Raw genomic sequence first — 19,882 nt, forward strand, 5'->3', positions numbered from 1 at the left:
AGCCTGGTTCGAAATTCCTAAACATCCTATTGCGAAGTGCTTTAATTCTCACCTTCTTCCGTCTTCCAGTGGCAAAGTCAAGGTGTCACTAAGTAGACGCCCCGTCGCATTTCCAACGCCATAGGTAAGGCTAAAATGTGGACAAATCCATGAGCACTTCTGGAAGCTTTTGACGCAGCCCAGATTCTCGCACAGGTATTTGCACTTCGGATCTACGCACTTTATAAGCACATGAGAGGATGACTTTCTTGGAAGAAGAACCGTGTTGTATCCATGGCAGTTGTTACAGGTATAATTTGTGGTGCAGGGCGTCCACACCACTTCACTGCCCGTGTCCAGAACGAGTAGTAGATCCTGAGGAGGAGTACCTACCGATAATTTGATGTAATACTCGACGAAGTCGCTGGATTAGTAGAGAGGCTCGTTCACAGTGATATTCTTTGTAGATTCACTCTTCATCATCCTCATCTTCATGTGGAGGCCCATGGACACTCCATTCATCTCATGCTTATTCTCTTGTGACATTGTTACATAGAGTTGCAGTGGGAGGATAATGAAGAACATCAGCTTCAATTGGAGGCCACCATGATTCCAATTCTGTAATGAAGAATGGGATTGAAATGGGCATTGGGAAACTTGAATATTAATAGGAAACAAGTTTGGCATTATTAATAATGAATTTATGTTGATGACAAGGTAAGCAGATTGAAAAGGAAACCATATTTCTTCATTAGGTTAAATGTTGTCGATCAAGGAAATCTACGCCAGTGAATTTTGAAAATATGTAAACTGTATCTAAATCCAAAATCTGTTAATAAACATTTCATTCTGCTTATCTGTACCACACTCTCATCTTCCTAACTTCCCTTTTGATTTGGTGGGAGGTGTCCCATCATCTTGTATCTTTCCTTTCAGAGAAACTTCCCTTTGATTTGGTCGGAGGTGTCCTCATCGTAATTGATAATTAGAGCATGACCAAACTTTGTGCAATGTAAGTGACAGATGCTTAGAAATGTTTGAGATTATTCACCCATAGTATTCACACAGAGCAAACATGTTAACTAGATATAAATAGTATGCAAATGGCTTTTTAGTTTCATTATGGGATCTCTATAATCAATCTCAATGTAAAATCAATTTATAATCAACCTCAATGAAAAATCATAATTCACTTTGAGGAGTTACTTCTTGGCCTCACATGGTATAAAAGCACAAGTCCTACCCACTATTTTTGGCTTCCTTGTTGCCCTTGTAACTCCTTCCTGCCTATGTTAGATATTTTTGTAGACTAACATATCCCTGTAAAATTCCGTGCATTCCACTAGTGGAGACTGCATTTTGTTTTACGTTGAAGAATCAAATCGCTGCATTGTGGAATTGCGTTTCCTCCATTGTGGAATTCCGTTTCCTCCTGTGTAGATTGGAGCGAGTTGTTGCACTGCGTTGAGATGTTGTGTGATTCCTATTCAAGATCCAATGGTGTTTGTGTGTGGTAAGATTGTTTAGAAGCTTGTATGTTCAATGGTTGATGAATGGTTGAATGATGATGTTATATATAATAATAAAAAATAAAAAATAAAAAAAATTGAAAAGTGCTTGAATGATAGAAACATTTGTATGTTCTCTGTTAATTACCTGTGAACAATGCTGAAAATTCAGGCTTCTTTACCACGCAAGAAAAGCGGTACTGTGTTAATAAAAATATGTCACTGTCATCATTTTTTCCCCACCGAACATAGTTAAACATCAGGTTTTTTCGGCTCTCATCCATAGATCCTCCACCTTCACCACCTCAGTTGCTGGCTATTATCGCTTACGAAGGATCCCGTTCTTCCAACGTTTAACAAGGAGGTGGTGCCCCCACACCGCGATTTCCTCCAAAACCGTTGTCCCACCCTCCCCGTCTTGCAACATCACCCGCCTCCTCTTCCATACCACCCTTTGTGGGACCAAAAAACGTATATCATACCACTCTGTCATAAAGTATCGTAATACTTCGCTGCTACATACTGCGTAACATACGTATCTACCTATGCCGCTACATACTCTGTATCTCTCCTCCTCTACATATGTATCCTCTCCCGACTCCCGATAATACATTGACCTTGCACATAGCATATAACTTCATGCTATAGTAGACCTCCCTTGAATATAACTCTTTCATTCCAGATATATATTATATAACCCCGACACATATAACTCCACGATCGTTAATATATAACTCCAATACAATGATGTGTTATAATATAACTCTCCCTCTCTAGTTAACACCTCCCCATATACCCCCTCCCCCATACAATACCTCCTCCATATAACCCTTCACCAAAGTACAGCTCATATATATATATAATTTGGTGAAAGGGCACTCTTATATATAGCTCATATATATATATAATTTGGTGAAAGGGCACTCTTATATATATATATATATATCAGAGGGCCTTTTTTTACAAAAATTACCACTAGAAGTGCAATTTTCACAGTATATTTCCAGCAAAGTACATTCTCTACAATGTATACTTATTTTAAAATACATTCCCTGATATCAATTATTGCAGTAGTTCTATCTAGATAATAGAACTATCCTAAATGGTAAAGGACGATAAAAAAAAAACTCTCACATTATCTTATTCATATTATCTTGAGTCATTGCAAGCAAGTGGAAATGTCAAGGAGATTACCTTTGATACCCTTGAGAAGAAGTTTTCTTTGAGAGTAAGGACTTTGGGAAGAATAATCTTCAGTTTTTTTAAGAAGTTGTGTGTCTTGCACATAGAAAGAAGAATCATGCACAATATTCTTCTAGGGGAAGAGGTGGCCGAAGAGGAAGAGGAAGAAAGGATTTTAGAGGCAGGGGGCAGATAGTTCCAAGGAGAAAAGTTTGATCTTCTTTGCATACATTGTAATAGAGATTGACATGCACATGTAAGTTGCCTTGGTACATAATTGAGCATGAAAGAAATGAAGGCAAAGGTAAAACCAATGACAAAGGGAAAGGTAAAGCACCCAAATCTACTCACTATGTTGTGGCACATTGTAATAATGGAGTAATTGAAGACTCGTTTAATGCTCCACTTGCTTCTTGGAAAGATGATTGGTTTCTTGATTCATGATCAACTTGCCACATGAGTTTTAGGAGATATTTTTTTGACGAATTACGAGAAATTTAATAAAATCAAGGAAAATAAAAAATAAATCTTTGTCTAAGAATGCATTGCATTGGAATTCTAATACTTGCATGATGGCTCCATCATATGTCCTCAATTACATTTGTATATAAAAATATATTTTGCAAAAGTGGATATGGAAGTAGTATATTTACACTAATGATTACCCATATTTTGGGGCTACAACAACATTTACTTTCCACAAGGAATCACCTACCCTGTGCTCTCTAGCCAACTTGGTCAACTCTCAAGGTTTTTATGCTAGTCACCCTTCACATAAAGTTGGTTTTGTTATTCAAGAATGTTACCAGTTGTATGGAAAATAATAATTTTCCAATGTTGTAAAAATTCCTTAATTTAACAATTTTTGTATCCTGTCTCTAGTTACTTGTAAATAGAGTTGCTAAGCAAATACAAACTAGGGAATCACTAAATAGAAGCCCGTCTAGGGTGATTCTAAGGTCATAACAAAGGGATAGAAATTAATCCTTAATAAGAAAAAAAGAACCCTACTATCTTTATAATTGATTACTATGACTTTTCTTTTACTCAAGTCGAATTTTTCTTAGATATTTTGTTTATTTATTTTTTCTTATAATCCTTAAATAATTTTTTTCCTTGACATGACACCTCTTTTAGCAATTGATTAACATTAATAATTATAGTTGCAACTTTATTTTATATTTGATATGCTAAATTTTATATATTAATATAAATGAAATTTATTTTGTTCCAAAAAAGTGATAAAGTCCCTAATGATGTATAGTTTAGAAATTGACATTTCAAACAATTGAGATTTCCAACATATTTAGGAGATTTGTTATTTCCTAAAATAATTTGGAAATTATCTTAGAAGTTGAATTAGAATAAAATAATGTTCATTGAAAATTTTAAGAATCTTATTAAGGTGTAAGTATCACCACTTTTTATTTTTTATTTTTTGTTTCAGTTAAATTAAGTCAATTAGTTAACCAACTAAAGCTCAATTTCACAAAAATACTCAAGTTAATCTAGTAACAGTTTTCTTGAAAGTTATACTTTCTCCTCAAAGTTAAAAATTTGACAATGAAAAGTTTTCCTTAATGATTTGGCACAATTTAAGATAATTAAAATAATGAAATCATCACAACTTTGAACTTGCCACAATAAATAACATGCTTCAAATTTATATGTAACATTTGAACTAATATTTAATATACTTTGATTAAAATCTCGCTTTCATACTTACATGTACCACTCGAACTAAAATTTAATATAATTTAATTAAATTCAAGATTCTTAGACCAACATACATTTCATAGAATTCCTTTCACCAATATTTCATACAATTTCTTTCACCAATAGAAATGGAATATGATAGAAAGAATAAACCATCAAATATATTAAAAAACTTGTCTTACTTATCATCAAAGTTAGTGAATATACTTAAATATATTTTAGAGAATAGTTAAATACTATTCCCCAATATATACACATAACTATAGTTACATAGAGAAAACATGTGACATCTATATATATGTCCATCTTTTAAATACACAAATGATCTATTGTAAAACCTAAAAAGATTAGCATACAATATACTTTTGAACTTATTAAAGTGAAAATTTTAATAATTTAGTGCTTGAATAAAAATATACACAATAATTAATCGTCTTGAGGTGTTTGAATTATCAAATTGTTTTACGTGTAAGTTCAACATTCAAAACACATAAACCACTACCAAAAAATTGAGCTCTAGACATTTTCAAATTTTGCGGACCTCATCGACCATGGATTTTTTTGGTATTTTTTAATTAAATTATCAAAAATTTTATAAACACATTTTACCTTTACTAATTGAATCGCCCTAACCCCGAAAAAAAAAAGCAAACTAAAGACTAAAATGAAATGAAGTGGAAAAAAAACATAATTTCACTGTATTACTTTGAAAATTTTAACAAATTGCTAGAACAGGTTGTGGCATTCGAATCATCATTCGGACAAACACCACATTTGGTCATATCTGTCAAATCCTCCTTGCTCATTGAGAAATGAATCGCTCAGAAAGCCTGTAATAAAGCAAGACATCAAGCCTGTTTCTTTCTTAGACCAATTTTTATATAAATTGAACAAACGTAGATTCGTAGTGTTTTTTCCAGGTGCGATGATGGAAGACCACCGAATCATGCCAAGGACAACAAGTGTAGGAGGAAAAATAAACCCAACCCAGAGACTCCTCGCAGGGATAGGTCTTATAAGTCCAATCACTTTTCTTTCTGGTAAAGGCGTGTCAGGGAGGACTCGTCAAGGAGAGGTCCTAAAATTCCCTTATTCTTTGTGTTAATGATAACATCAAATAATGGTAGTTGTTCTTCATATTTGTTCAGAACCAGAAGAAATACCACAATGAATGAAACTTAAGAAAGCTTCCCGCACCAAAACAATGAAGCAACAGATCATCGAGCATCCATGGAAGAAACACACCCAAAAGCAAACCTCTGGGAATGGACATTCATGTAATGTTTTGTGGAAGCGCTCAAAATTAAAATTTGAATTTTGAAAGAGAGGGACACTCAAAACTAAAATTTGAAATTTGTAATAGAGGGACGTGCAACCTCTGCAAGCTATAATGGAAGCTATAATTCAATTATGTCAATTCTTTAATTGAATCGTCCCTATAGCATAGTGGCAGGGAACGATGGTATGCAGAAGAGCCGCAAAAAAGTTGTCGAAATTCAAAATACCCATGCGATGTATGTATGACTATCATCCATGGAAACGTCAAATCCATCTTCAAAAGTCACATTATAGACTACTCTATAGGTAAATAGTTTAGTTTCTAAAATTTTAATGTGGGGGCTATTGAAGTAACTACCTCAATGATCCATGTTATTTACTGGTCGAATTTATTTGTTTGGCAAGCTTCTTTTGTTTTCCATAATGTTTTAAAGATATGAACAAAATATTACTATTTTTTATATCCTTAAAAAATATTATATAAAATCAAATAAAAAAATGTTTATGTTTAAATATGAAAAATTTCTATCTTTTAATTTTCTACTCATGGATAAGGATTTGCATAAATTTTTGGTCCGTAGTAAAACTTACTATGTTTGAAAATTTACACTTTTACTCCTATATATTAAATAATTGAAGAAAATATAAATAATGATGGGCAACAACTCATGTAGGTATATTTATTTCCATCTTGTTCCTATTCATTTTTTATTCAAATGCTTCCTTAAATTATGGTGGGCTATAACTGATGCTAAAAAGGTCATTTACTTCAGTTTAAGCATTTTAGGTGGTTTTTCTATGAAGCTTAACAATGAAAATTCATTGTATAAGTAGTTAAAACTCATAGCATAAATATTGCAACTACATCAAAAAGTTATGAAAATAAAAAATCTAAAGCAATTATCCAAATAGCACAAAGCTGTAATAAGACCTTCAATTTTATGGTCTAATCAAATTTTTGAAAAATATTTTTTCAATAATATAGAAAAATAAATATTTATTTTTAAAAGTTAAACATTATCACTTTCAATGGTAAATACTAAACTAACAGTGGTGAACAGACAAATCGATTACTAGAGTACCGCCTTGGTAGGGACTAATAACTAGTGATATTCCATAAAGATTAAACTAGAAATTGCACCAAATGTTGCAAAGGATACATCGTAAGTTGATAGCATATGGAAAAAGGGCATGGATGAAGAAAAATGTGATATGTTACAATTTAAATGAGAGAAATATTAATGCTATTTAATAAGTTATTCAAATCTGATATTAAACAAAAAATATTTGCTGCAATGTAGGTGCATTGATACCTAAACATGTCCCACTAAGGATTTGTTGAATTGGATTATCTCTTAGTGACCATGAATATTGCAATGGTTAGCTCACCATAATAGATCTTAAAACTGCTACTATTATAGTCAATCCATGATCTACTCAGTGATTATTTGAAGAATGACAAAGCATGACATAGATCCCATGAAATGAATATGGAATGCTAATTAAAAATCTAGAGAATGCAACACCATGCAAGCAACATTTACCCTAGAGAATCTAGATGTGGGTAAAATATTTCTAATTGCCGAAATTTTTCTTTGTTGTTTAAGTGGCCATGGCCAACATCAACAATATCTTGATTAACTATGAGCATTTCATGTTCCCCTAAATTTTCAAATTTTTCCAATGCTAGGCAAGCATCGGTGCTAGTGTCATCACTAAGGGCCAACCATTGTGGTTGGAAAATGAAATATTTTTAATATCTGATCATCCTCACTGTGTAACAGTAGCTTCTTAATTCAATGAATCTTGAGAAGCCTTATCTTCTCCCATCTAAGATATAGGTGCAATAGAACTTGAAGGGAAGTAGTTTGAACCACTCTCGTTATACATGAATTTTTCAAATATTCCATGTATGCTATCTTCACATATGATAGGTGAAAAACATTCAGCTGAGGAAGATTCTACAAAGGAAATTAGTTTAACTAAAGAGGATTCATCATTTATCTTTTCTACCTCGATTGTGAGGATTGTAGAAACAGAATCCGATAATTTTATCATTTGGTATTGATTAGCCTCTTGCAAGCCATTCTCACTGGGAATAGTTTCAGTTGGATCTTCATTTGCACCAATGGTTTCATTAGTAGGATCCTGAGGCTTCCATCCGGTACTAATTTCGCAATGAAGGAATCAATCAAGTCAATTATTTCTGTCACTTCTTGATCAAAATCATCAAGTTTCTCAATTATTTCATTTTCAACACCACGAGTTGTATCATTGTCTATATAAATGTGGAAATGAATACTCCTAGCAAGGCCTAGAAGAAGAGACCAAAAAATCTCATTTATGAATCATCTAGGAAAAAATAAGCTATGATCTACTAAAATTCCCAAATAATTTAACCTATGAACCAAGAACGAATAGATTTTATCACAAGTTGGAATTTATTACCATCTTGGTGTGCAATATAGAAATGTACATATATCTTATTTTTATCTTTTATCTTCCATTTTAATTTCAATTCTTTACCATTCATCAAGCTTATCACCTCTAAGCTAACAAAGGTTGGACTAGAACCAATTTTCTCTGTTTTAGAATGAGGGGTAATCTGGTTTTCTCCATCAGTATTAGTAGATGAATATTCAAAGGGAGGATTTGAAACAACATTCACATCATTACAAATTGATGATACCTCTTCATTGTTATTGGTTCACTCCTCTTCCAAAGAAGTAAATTCTTCTTCCTTGTGTCTTGGTCCGGGCATGACAAATGTTGATGATTAGGTGAATTTCGTAAACTCTGTATTCCCATCATACTGAAGGAAATGATCCAACAAAATATCCTTTGTAGGAAATCTTTGGGGTGCTACAACTAGGCATTTTTCATTGAATTACCTTGTTTGTGGATCATTTATTTTATTTTATAAAGTATCAATATATAATACAAAGTATAGAAGTACCAATAATGTGGAATACAACCTACTAAACTGAATTATGCATAATGCAAGCTATTAACTTTACTAGGTGTTAAGGTGCATCCAACACAAGAATTGATTCCACTAGGTATCAAAATATCAAAGCAACTATCAATAATTTTATGACTATAATTTTAATCTATCTCATTATCAATGTATCATATTAACATAAATGTACAAGTTTATTAGCTTGTGCACCTCATTAGTTTAATTTATATCATTATTAATGTATCTGTAAATAATTAATATATCTATATAAATAAACATTCATGGTTCTATCAATATTACCCATGAGCATTACTAATATCATTAAACTATTAACTTGAAATGAAACCGACAACACATTGAAATGAAATTTAATAAATACTATTTCATTAAGCTATTAACTTGTAATGAAACAAACAACACACAAAATGAATTTAATTTAAGCTTCTGTACATCTTTTATATATGCAACTTTGTTGGAGTCGAAGAATTTATAAACAGCTAAGAATTCATTTTGGTCCAAAATGTCACACATCAGCATGAATTTGTTAGAATTTGCATCATAAGTCATTGTGAACATCACATATCTTATTCACCTCAAAGATCCCATTATGTGCCTAATCAAAATAAAACAAAACCAAATCTACCTTATGAGCTTTCATAAGAAGGTAGGAAACCTCCAAACCTCAAGCTCACATGTTCACTATCCAAGCACTATGTCTTCTTGATCTCATTCTTACTTAATTCACTATGAAATCAAATAAATATTCCATGGAACATCCACAGGGTGCAAAAACCTGGTTCTAGCACCCTCCCATACTACTTCAGGTGAAACCTCAGTCCCGCTCCGCGAACTGTTGCCGAAAGGGCTAGTAGTACCAGGATTTGTTTGGCTAAATCACCTCTAAACCCGGGTCAGGCCCATACGAGCCAACAAATGGTTTCGTTGCCAGGACTAGGATCTGCATAACGGATGTCTAATTTCGTGCCATTGGAACCCAATAAAGAAATAAATTGAAGAGTGGTTGGACAAAAAGATTCACGAGTTCGCAACACAGGAAAACAGAACTCCACGAGTATCTAAGGAGCAGTGGTTGGAGGACTACTTATATAGTAAAATCCACAAAAAAATTTTGCATCCTTTCCTTCTGAACTATATAAGTGGATCACGAAGTTAGAAGACAACCAGGGAAGGTGTAGGCTTGGCAAACCAATAGTGTGGACTCTGGAATTAGTGTGCAGACTAGAAGCGTCAAAAGATAATATTGCGCGAGCTATGGACCATTGGCTCGACTGGATAATAGGAGGATTTATCACTGAGTTTGCGGTAGACATGACTGTTAGCTACAATGAGGCAGAACGATGTTTTCTCAAGGGACCACGAGGTAAGTATATTAAATCTTTGAACGCTTAGATTAAGATGTTATTATGTGAAAAGAAGGTTATGTGAATAAATTAATGTTTGGGACTTCGCGGAGCGGGAAGATCTACAAAAGTGAAAGTAGTGAAGAACTAGAAAACAGACCCTTAATTTTACCCTTGCGGGAGAGTGAGGACAAGCTCGCGAAGGTTTATCTGAGAAGTGCGATCAGTTTGATAAGGAAGAAAATTCCGCATTTACCACCTCCACCCACATTGCCACCTGTTTCACCCCCATCACCTCCATATCCACCTACTCCACCTCCACAGTTCAGTCTGGCGAGCGCGATCAAACTACCAATATTTAGAGGAGTAGGGAATGAAGATCCGAACCAATTCTGGTTTGTGGTAAGATCGGTATGGAAAGCACAAGGTGTCACGAATGACAATATTAAGAAAGCCACGCTGGTAAGTGTGTTGCAGGATCGCGCATTAACATGGTATATCAAGCATTATAATGACCACCCAAACGCATGGATTGCATAAATCCACGACATGTTGAATAAGGAATTTAGCAGGACAAAGTCAGAAACACAATTAATCATCGGGTTTAAAGAGATTGTGATGCTCCCGGGCGAGACCCCCTAGGATCTGGATCAATGGCTGAAGAGTACAATTCGTGAAGCCAATATGACGTTGACGGATGGACAACATCACGCATGGTTTATAACATCTCTAACACCACACTTGAGGACGATGATGTCGCAGCAGAAACTTTCCACCCAGGCCGAAGCATTGGAAATGGTAATGAGATTACATGAGACCCCTATACAAGACCCTAGGTTGGGAGTTCAACAAATCCACGCGCAACTACAGAATCTATGTCTAGAAATGTAGAGTTTGAAACAGGATAGGGCACCTCTCCTAGAGGTGCACAAGGAAGTATGGTGCATAAAATGCAAAAGCCATGGCCATGACAAATATCACTATCCAGTGTTCACGAACTACTTGGCAGGAAGAGGGCCAATGCCGTTGAGACTGGAGGCACAAGAAGGGCCGAGCATGGCACTTGCTTTATGGTGCGTGATCTGTCAGATAGGAGGGAAACACACTACGGATAATTGTCATTTGTTTCAGAAGTATACGCAGACATCCCAACAATTGTTTTGTAATTTCTGCACGTTGGTAGGCCACGATGAATGCACTTGTTACAGTTACAAACTAATGATGGATCAGACCCTTTACTATAGGGTGCAGACTGAAACACGAGCCCTCAACCCAAATGCGGAGATGGCGCATGCTGGATTTCAGGGGCGCGGTCGAGGACGAGGTGGTATGGGAGCAGGAAGGGGTCATGAACAACTAAATTGTTACAATTACGGAGGACCAGGGTACAATGCCCGCGATTTTACCAACGCGACAAGGATATCATGTTTGTATTGTGCTCAATTTGATCATGAAATAGACTATTGTCCTTCGTTGATCACAAGGATGCGCAAAATAGGGGTATTCGAGCCCCCTCCGACTTAGAATATACAAGTGATGAGGTCTGAGTTGCGTAAAGAAGACCCGAATGTAAACATGATGCTCAGAAGCAGTATGGCCATGGGAGATGATAAGGGGAAGCAGCTAGAAGAAAGTATGTGGGTCCACAAGGCTCCTACAAAGGAACCCGAGTTTGACTTAGAACGCGCAAAGGAGACATTCATGGAAGCTAAGAAGAGCTTCACGGAGACCTCCACTTCAGGTAGTAAGGATCAACTAGAACCGGGAATGGATCCTTCAATGCTCATTACCTTTCTGGAGACATGCATGAAACTGTTAAGCAAGAGCAAAACAGTTAAGGGATTACAGGAACCGATCACCACGTGTGCAGGGTCAAGAGAACCGCGCATGATCTAGAACTAGGGAAGCATTCATTACGCACTAGAAGGGAAATGAGGTTGACTGCGCAGATTGGTGAGTATGAAATGGATTAGTATCCTAGATATGGGTTCAGATGCTAATGTATTACCAAAGAAAACATGGGAACACATGGGCAGACCCATGTTACAATGGTCCCTTATTCAATTACGAATGACGAACCAACATAAGATTTTGTCCATGGGGAGATTTCAAGGAGTAACAGTAGATATTGAAGGTGCGAGCACGTAGGCAGATTTTGAAGTAATAGAGATTATCGATGATAGTAATCCCTACCCCAAACTGCTAGGAATAGACTGTACCACCGATATGAACGGAGTCATAAATCTAAAGAAGCGCAAAATGATCTTCGAGAAAAAGTCACTACATGTAGTAGTACCACTAGATACAATCGAAGGAGCGCACAACACTGAACTAGTGCGCGACGATGATAGTGATGATGATCTTGACTGTATTTACAAGATAACTACACGAGAGTAGGATTGGATGAATATGACTGCAGATGGGAGAATCTCGTGGGAGCACGAAAACTCCTACACTTCAGATTCAGATGAAGAAGTAGAGCGATGATATATTCGGTTGCACGAAGTAAAAACGATTAATTGCAACATGATGGTTAGATCACTGCGTTGCGTGACAACAAAGGCAATGGAGTTGTCGACATATGATGGATTGTCAGCGGTGGATGAATTTCTGAGAAAATTTGAAAGCGAAGTACTAGAACAGCAGTGGTTTGATGCGCTGAAGTGGGCACTGCATGCAACACCCATGTAATGGTGAGGTACGCATCAAGGAGATTTTGAGGACTGGCATGGATGCAGAAGGATGATGCACCTACATTTTGGAAAACCCCAACTTCGAACGAAAGTCGGTCAGCAGAGGCGGAACAACTTGTGTGCTCACCTTTCTCGATGGGTACATACATATGTTGTATAGCCCAGACAAGCGCACCCCAACCCTAGAATAGAAAGTCGGAGCAAATCGTAGTAGCAAGAAAGGCGACACGCACTACAAATTTTCCACGTGGAAGCATTCAATAGGGTGTGCGAGTCCTGAACAAGGTTCACCGGGCGAGACAAACTGATTGGGACCTATGCGTGCCAGCGGTTCGATGGGCCTATAGGACCATGTGCAAAAACCTGAGCGCAGAGATGATTCCAAAGATGCGGAACAGAGTCAAAACCGTAATTTCAGAAGAAAGGAATCCACACGTAATAGCTCCCACAGTTGTGACAGTACGCAAAGACCAGGACAAAGGAATCACACAACGACGTGAGGATGAACATATAAGGATTCAGGAAGCCATTTGGCAAGGGAACCTTAGACTTCGTGAACTCGAAGAAGATCGAGTATGGTTGAGGAAGAAAAGCATGTTGATGGACACTGAAATCAAAAAACTGGAAAACGAGATCACGCAAGCATGTCTCTTCGATAAACCAAGGATGACAAGGCAAGACATGGACAGCCATACCACTACATTAGAATATTGTCGCTGAGAATTTATGACTCTACTACCATGGCTGTGACCGCACCTTACCAACCGTAGCGACCAGGGGAGCACACTGTATAAGGTAGAACGCATGACGCTGATTGTCGCGAGGGTAATTGAGGAGTTCCCATGGACTAGACTGGAAGGTGAATTGAAGTCTCACACAGGTGGTGTGACCACCTGACTAGCCATAGGGAGCACAGTATCAGCTCTCCAAGCAGTTGAAAGAGAGCGTAAGACTATAAAAGTGTCTGTGTGGGAGCTGCGCGATAAGGGGGATGCGTGTAGGATGAGCTTGTCACAAGGGTCACACCCGCACATAGGGGGCTGTGCTACCACACAAATAGGTTAGGAAGTGACCATTGGTGTCACTATTCATGATGAGATGTCCAATTTAAGGCAAAAGGGAGCGGGCGGCAGGCAATTAAGACACAAATTAAGAGCTAGATTTGGCACGATCTACCGTCAAGAATTCATTAATGACTCAGAAGAGGGGGGAACGGTCGAATTCAAATTCAAAAGACGCTATAAATCTCCAAGGTCTAGCCACGAGACAACACTTGTTCATTTAATATTTGAGCTACGACGAAGAGCACAGAGTGTTGAGTGCTAAGCGATATTCAAGCCCCCAAGTCGCAAACAACTACAGACAATTCGAACAAGATGACAACTACCAGGAGAGGTGTGGGTTTTGTAGAGGGTACTGTCGAGGAAGCCGCGTTGAACCTACAGTGTAGGTTGGGGATGCGCTGGAAATTCTGAAATCACCTCAGACACCGAGGCCCAAGAAGGATAAACACGCAGCGAGACCAGTCCAAATGTCCCCGCGAGATGCACGGTTTGGTAAACTTTCCATGGAAGAAAAGGGCAAGGCTGTCACCATTGAGACAAATGATGAGGAGGAGGACCTACAGGCTCTCGTAGATGAGATAGAGGCAGATGAAGAAATGGTAGAAGACATCCAGCCGGTGCGCGCTGCCGCAAAATTGCCTGAGTATGTTCCTCCACGGAAAGGGAAAACTAAGGTACCCAAGGATTTGGAAGCCACTAAGAGCTCACTCCAAACCCCGCTCCTCCCAGATGGAATTTTGTTCTAGGGCTCGGCCCTGGGCCGTGTGCCCATAATGAACATTGAAGACTGGGACCTCACGGATAGCGAGAAGTTCCCACATTCAAAGACTGAGGACCTCATGAAACAAAGCAAGGAGGGGTCAGTTACAATGCTAGAGCCGCACAAATGGCTGCACGGTGTGGAGAAGGTCGGACTACTCCACCTACTATGGATTTTGCACTTTCACTGTGCACCTATCACAATATTCTTCATCAGGAAAATGATTTGCCTAGTGAATGATAGGTACCTATGGCTGGAGGAGCCTATTCCCATCATGGCAGAGCTTATCCACAGGATTTCCCAGCCTCCCTATAAGGGAAAGGACCCCGCGGAGATATCTGTCAAAAGCGGAGATTTGGCACTCGCAGAGGCCATGAAGAAGAAGTACAAATTGGAAAAGAAGAAGAGGGGCTGCACAATTAGTAGCATTAAAGATAAAGGGTGCACATAGCCACCCAACTCCTGGCCGGGAAGGTGATGAGAAAATCTTGCGGAGACGAGGTACCAGCGTCGGTAGTTGTGTTGGAAGAACAATGCATGGAGGAGGTCCAATTCAACTGGGGCGAGTTCCTCTATAAAGAATTCCTAATGAACTGCAAGGAATCTCAAGAGTAGGGCAACACCTTCCACTACATGTGGTTTCTCTTGTCTATTTTATTGGTGATAGGGGAACTGCCTGAGGATATTCAGTTCCCTCATATTGAACAGGACTTGCTAGAGGCTGCAAAATATGCCTCGCTCTGGGCTACGAAGGACACCATGCAGATCTGTGAGATTAAATCTTTTGGGTGCTCATGGAGGCGAGCATCTGGATGTGGATTAACAGGAGGCCGCCCTATCTCCCATAGTGTACAATAGTCTATGGAGCTTTGCAGACTTCAAGGCAGATATGCACAATGTGCATATCAAGGTGTGTAAGGATCTGGTGCAGACTTGGACCAAGCTTCCTTTCATTGCAATTGATGACGCCATCTTCTCCGTGCTCGAATCATGGCCTCCCGAGTGGCGCGCCCCGGATTTGGCGAAGCAGGACAGAACAACGGCACAAAAGGAGAAGGATGCAACCAAGTTGTGCATCACCCAACTGGCCCAGCAAAAGCGCAACGAGCAGTTGGCCGCGAAGGTAAGCGTTGCCCGCGAGGCAGTGAAGGCAACCGTAGAGCAGGCCAAGGTCGCCAAAAAAGCAGCAGCAGCCCAGGAAATAGGGGCCACGACGATGCAAGGGGAAGGAGGCCCGGACTTAACCACAGGACAAGGAGCAAAGGGCATAGCAAAAGGCATGGACCTGAGCACAACATCTACATAGTTGAAACAGTCACGCGGTACAGAAAGAGTAGGCCCACAAAAGAAGACCAAGGCTTCCAAACTGGACATTGAACCAATTACATTGACAGAGGGTGACCTCTATGACATCGACGACACAGTTCGCGAGGTCACCAGGGAAGCACTCCAAGAAACTATGACAGAGCAACAAAATGTGTTGGGGGCCTTAAGGGCGCAGCTGTAGGAACGTCAAGTGTGGCCCCCATAAGAAAGAACACTAGCCGCCTACGACGCCACAGGTACATTAACAGCGGAGCAGTTACTGTGCACAAAAATGGCCAACACCATAGTGTTTCCGGAAGGAGTGCTAACAACGGAAAGTGAGGAGGACAAAGCCGCGGTGGGTAGGATCAAGGGACTTGGCCTAAACTTGGTTGGCCTTCCGCGGGACACATTGTACCAGTTGCAGGACAGCATAACAACAGAGCTACGTGCCCGAGAAGGCCACACGATCCAAGTATTGAGTGAGCAGAAGATCAACATCGAACAGCTTAGCCTGCAGCGTGACGAGCTAGTGTCACAGAATCCGCAGATCGCGCAAATAGTGGACGAAGCGTGCCGACACATTCTCGAATTATCCATCACCATAGACCTACCAATCGAGATGCGTATCCACTATCTGGAAAGTTGAGTGCAAAGCGCACACGAGGAAACAACAGAAGTGAAACTAGAGCTGAACCTCTAGATTGCTAAGCTGCAGATGAAGGCGCCGCCTTCCACTCCTCCGGAAGTAAAAGAACAACGTTTTAGCACGATTCAAACAAGATTGGAAGAAATTGGAGGAGCGGTGTAGGACTACACCGGTATGTTGGACCAAGCGTTCAACGTCCTCACATCCTTACAGGAGGACCCCAACATACAACGCCTGGAAATAGAGGCGCGCAAACTATAGCAGCAGTATGACAGTGTCACAGGAATGATGTAGACAGTCATCCTCACCCAACGACTGGCTAAGATGTGATAGGCAAGGCCACTGAAGGAGCAGGTGGATGTTGCAAGACAGAAAGAGGCCCTTCTCAAAGCACGCATTTAGCCTTCGATTGATGAGGCCTTCACCATTACGACTGAGATTGAGGGCAAGCTCGCACAGATGCAGGGACTATATGTGCTAAGACAGAGAGCGGAGCCTCACAAAGGAGCAACAGAAGAGCGCATGCAACAGGTCCAGCAAACAGAAGAACAGTGAGCCATGGACCTCTAGGCAGTACGAGAACAGTTGGAGGGGCTCTGTGCCAAGATCGCCGCACCAGCAGAGTGACTTAGTACAAGTCACGATGATTTTGTTGGGGGCCTGTTGGGCATGGAATCCCCCCACAGTAGGTTTTGGGGCTCAAAGCCCAAGTTTTGGTAAAAGGTTTTGTAAGACTCCGTGAATTGCAGGCGCGGAGTGCAAAGTAGAGGTTAAGTCATAGGGATGTTCGCCTTAAAGTAACATAATATAATGTAAAGTCATGTCGGCCTACCCATGGTCCATGGACCATGGGATTGTATAAATAGAGCGAGGCTTTAAGTTGTAAAGGGAGGAAAAGAGAGAGAGAGAGTAGCAAAGGAATGGTGCGAGCTTAGAGTAGGATTCTAAGTGTATTGGGTCGTATTAGTAGGAAGAGGCTCTGCAGCTGAGTGCGCAGAGGCCTAGTAGAGTCTGCAGCTGAGTGCACAGACCCCTGCAGCTGAGTACGAAGGGTAGTGTCGAGTCCGTAATTTGGATCAAGGATTAATAAAGAGAAGTGGATTCCTAGTTTGGTGTATTTGTTGTGCATTATCTTCTTTATAAATATATTGTTTTATTTTATCGCACGCTCTGATATGGTTGTTGAATATGTTGTAATAATCATTAATCTTATACACACAAGATAAGTAATTGGGTAATAACAGATTAACAGCAAGGAATTTGGGTATTATACAGGTTGCGCTCCGGGTAGGGCTGCGTGAAAGCAACATCACAAGCGGCGAAGGCATAGCAAGTGCACATAGCGACGTGCGCGCAGGGTTAAACTGTGAATCTCCAAAAACTCAAGAAACCTAGTTCTAGCACCCTCCCATACTACTTCGTGTGAGACCTCAATCCCCGCTCCACGGACTGTTGCCGAAAGGGCCAATAGTATCGGGACTTGTTTGACTAAATCACCTCTGAACCTGGGTCAGGTCCATACAAGCCAACAATAACTTTATTAATTGCAAAGGTGTAACCCCATATATTGTGAGAGGATATAAAGAGAATTCAAATATCTAACGCAATCCCTTGATGTGGATCAAGTCCTTGTGTAATCTACAAATCTTATAAGGAGTTGAGTTGAGAATGAGAGTGAGAGTTGTGGAGAACAAGAATTTCCCAAAAAAAAATTGGATATATCATTTTCCTCCCCGACACAAAATCTAACCCATATATATAATACTAATTCTATATATAACACAAATTCTTGACTTGACAAATTCTAATTCTATATATAACACAAATTCTTGACATAATGTCAATGGAAATCCAAATCAAAATCTAGCAATAATATTTATTTAGTTTGTAAAGTGCGTACAGGATTCTTAGTCGAACAGTTCAAGAGAGCTTGAGAAAGTACAAATGGCTCAAAAGGAAATCATACACTACGGAAAATATGCAAAGCTCCCCATCAATGACTCAGCTCAATGATGTACAGGACTGTTGAGTGAAGCCCAAACGATTCTTCTCTCATACAATATATAGAAATTCTTCTACTGAAAGTTTCCTATGATAATAGCAGTGCCACCATTCAGCATTGCCAAGCAGAATGTATCAGAGCTAACAGAAGTTTCAGAAGAAAACTATTCTCACCAGGCAGTACCATGTCTGAGCCACCCTTGAAATGAAATGCAAATGTAGGCCACTGAATATTCTCTAAACCAAACACATTGTAACATAATCCCAAGCCAGTATCAGCTTCATCTCTAGGAGATCTTCGATATCGAATTTGAGAAGCAAATACATCTGCAATTTGCTTATAAATTGAATCAGCAAAGTAAGAGCAAGAAGAGCCTGAATCTATTACGGTTCCACCATTGCCTTGGCTGTCAAATGACGATAAATTGGAGGGCAGCGTCAAGTGCTTTCCACCAATACTCACCGCCTCGAGGCCAAGGTAATAGTGAGGGAATGCCGAAGGGTTTACTCGGTTGAAGAGAAGGGGAGTGTAAGTGAAAGGGATATCCCTGGGACCCGCCTTGTTACCCAGCACTATCTTGCTGCTGTTGTTTACATGGTCAAGGCAATACACAAATTTATCACCTATAAGGGGACCAAGATGGGAAGGCATAGACAGTCCTCCTCTACCAAATCCTGCAATACCAGCAACCTGGTTCAAAACCCCTGAGCATCCTATAGCAAATTTATTTAATTCTCGCTTTCTTTCGTCTTCCAGTGGCAAAGTCAAGGTGTCACTGAGTAGACGTCCCGTCACGTTTCCAATGCCATAGGTAAGGTTAAAATGTGGACAAATCAGCGAGCACTTCTGGAAGCTTTCGACGCAGCCCAGATTTTCGCACAGGTATGTACACTTCGGATGTGCGCACTTTATAGGCACATGAGAGGATGACCTTCTTGGATGAAAAACCGTGATGTATCCATTGCAGTTGTTACAGGTATAATTTGTGGTGCAGGGTGCCCACTCCAGATCACTGCCCGTGTCCAGGACGAGTAATAGACCTGTGGAGGAGTACCCACTGCCAATTTGATATAATACTCGACGAAGTCGCTGGGATAGTAGAGAGGCTCCTTCACAGTGATCTTCTTTGTAGACTCACTCTTCATCCTCATCTTCATGTGGAGGCTCATAGACACTCCATTCATTTCATGCTTATTCTCTTGCGACAATGTTACACAAATTTGCAGTGGGAGGGTAATAAGGAACATCAGCTTCAAATTGGAGGCCACCATGATGCCAATTCTGCAATGAAGAATGGGATTGAAATGGGCATTGGGAAACTTGAATATTAATAGGAAACAAGGTTGGAATTATTAATAATGAATTTATGTTGATGACAAGGTAAGCAGATTGAAATAATCCAGATTCCAACCTACAGAGTCTCTGG

The 19,882-nt window shown here is 39.4% G+C and overlaps 1 protein-coding gene across 1 annotated transcript; it reads right to left on the reverse strand.

Annotated features, from left to right (window-relative positions):
- Nucleotides 1-18,567: 18,567 nt before the first annotated feature.
- On the reverse strand, nucleotides 18,568-19,607 carry LOC149145766 (putative aspartyl protease At4g16563). The gene is made up of 2 exons (XM_089452550.1): nucleotides 19,405-19,607; nucleotides 18,568-19,309 (listed from the first exon to the last, which is right to left on the reverse strand). Exons 1-2 carry the CDS (start codon nucleotides 19,605-19,607, stop codon nucleotides 18,568-18,570), a joined length of 945 nt encoding a protein of 314 aa, XP_089308676.1.
- Nucleotides 19,608-19,882: the final 275 nt, after the last annotated feature.

This window comes from Pinus tabuliformis, chromosome X, assembly GCF_031772625.1.
Source record: "Pinus tabuliformis cultivar Carrire ecotype Pingquan chromosome X, CPIR1, whole genome shotgun sequence".
Lineage (NCBI taxonomy): Eukaryota > Viridiplantae > Streptophyta > Pinopsida > Pinales > Pinaceae > Pinus > Pinus tabuliformis.

Coding starts and splice junctions, on each gene's coding strand:
- LOC149145766 (XM_089452550.1), bottom strand. CDS start 19,607: ATGAGGATGAAGAGTGAGTCTACAAAGAAGATCACTGTGAAGGAGCCT. Junction 19,310..19,404: donor ACTGCAATGGATACATCACG/GTTTTTCATCCA, acceptor CTGCGTCGAAAG/CTTCCAGAAGTGCTCGCTGA.